General features: G+C 32.3%; 1 protein-coding gene across 1 annotated transcript in view; it reads left to right on the top strand.

The window, feature by feature from the left end:
- The first annotated feature begins 514 nt into the window (after window positions 1-514).
- LCA5 (Leber congenital amaurosis 5) overlaps window positions 515-1,468 on the top strand; it is a 46,111-nt gene continuing 45,157 nt past the window's right edge. Inside the window, exon 1 of the mRNA XM_012646084.1 lies at window positions 515-713. Coding sequence (XP_012501538.1) covers window positions 515-713 — 199 coding nt within the window. The remainder of the gene's footprint in view (window positions 714-1,468) is intronic.

Below are 1,468 nucleotides of genomic sequence, written 5' to 3'. Positions count from 1 at the left end.
GAAAAAACTGGCAATTTGATCATATTGTCCTGTTAAAATTCAGCATTTGTGTTTATTATAACTCTTAAGATGCAAGGGAATCACATTTATTTAACATTTATTCAGAAGCAATTATATTTCAGGTACTTTACATGTTGTCTAGGTTATGAGAGAGTATGTCTTTAAATACTGTAAATAACTTACGTCTGAAAATATTGATAAATTATAGCCTCTTTAAAATCGTAAATTGTATATTATTTTGCTTTTTGTATCTTTCATGGTAATTAATGGTAGAAATCTATTTCGTGACTATATGATGAGTTTCCCTTCCTTTCCTTAATTATAGGGTAAAAAAGTGTTACCTTTGGGCTGCTAATGTGAATTGTGGTCTACGGATATGTTGTGGAGAAAACAAATTGCACAGTAATGAATATTCTTACCAGGATCTTATGAAATTGTTCTTCAGTGTTGTCATAGACTCTTCTGGAGAAAAGAATCTGTGAAATTATGTGAAAAGAGACCATTTTTCAAAACAATGGGGGAAAAAGCAAGAAGTCCAGGTACTGATCAAGAAAGAAAGGCAGGCAAACAGCATTATTCTTACTATTCTTCTGATTTTGGAACTACACCGCAGTCCTCTGGCCGATCATCGCTGGTCGATTCTTCTCCCCCTACGAGTATTAGGGGAAAAAGTCCTAAAAGACAGACTTCAGATAGCCAAGTGTATCACCAAGGTAAGTATTCTTTAAAAGATTCTGGTGAACCTAGAAGACTCATTTTGAGTACTTAAGGAAAACGTGTACGAATAAACTGTTCTATTAGTATGTATGTTATTAAATATATACACAGAAGTGGGCTGATTTACATATAGGATTGGTTATATGTTTATAAATTTATGTAAATATTGCTTAAGGTACTATGTATTACCCTTTGTTATATTCAGAGTCATAAAATATATGGAAGAAAGTAACATAGCTAAGGCTTCTCATGTTGTTTCCTTCCTAAATAGATGCTTTTCTTAGGGTTTCTAAGATATTGTAAAGGCAAAAAAAAAATTACAAAACATTTTTACTTTTCTGTATCTTCATTTTTTGAAGGTAGTGAAAGGCATTAATATAAAGTGGCTAAGGTACATTTTTATAGATTGAGTAAACTTACTTACTCTAGGTAACGCTAGTATTTACTGCAAAAGTTCACATTGAACCTAGGAATGGAATTGAGAACTTGGGATCACAAGTCTAATTTGTTTTCTATTTAACTGTGTTATAATGGAACCTGGATTAATCATTAAAAATAATTTTTGTTATTAAAATGTTACTAGTGTGGAACTAAGTATTAATACATATTTTACCATATAATATTCTGTAACTGTCTTATTTATCTCAATAAATCCCTGGTCAAGAAAACTCCATTGTACCTAGTAACAAAATATGTAAGGTCTGGCCGGGCGCAGTGGCTCACGCCTGTAATCCTAGCTCTCTGGGAGGCC

The sequence above is a fragment of the Propithecus coquereli genome, unplaced genomic scaffold (genome assembly GCF_000956105.1).
Source record: "Propithecus coquereli isolate 6110/MARCELLA unplaced genomic scaffold, Pcoq_1.0 Scaffold24, whole genome shotgun sequence".
Lineage (NCBI taxonomy): Eukaryota > Metazoa > Chordata > Mammalia > Primates > Indriidae > Propithecus > Propithecus coquereli.
This window is presented reverse-complemented; position numbering and strand designations above follow the sequence as displayed.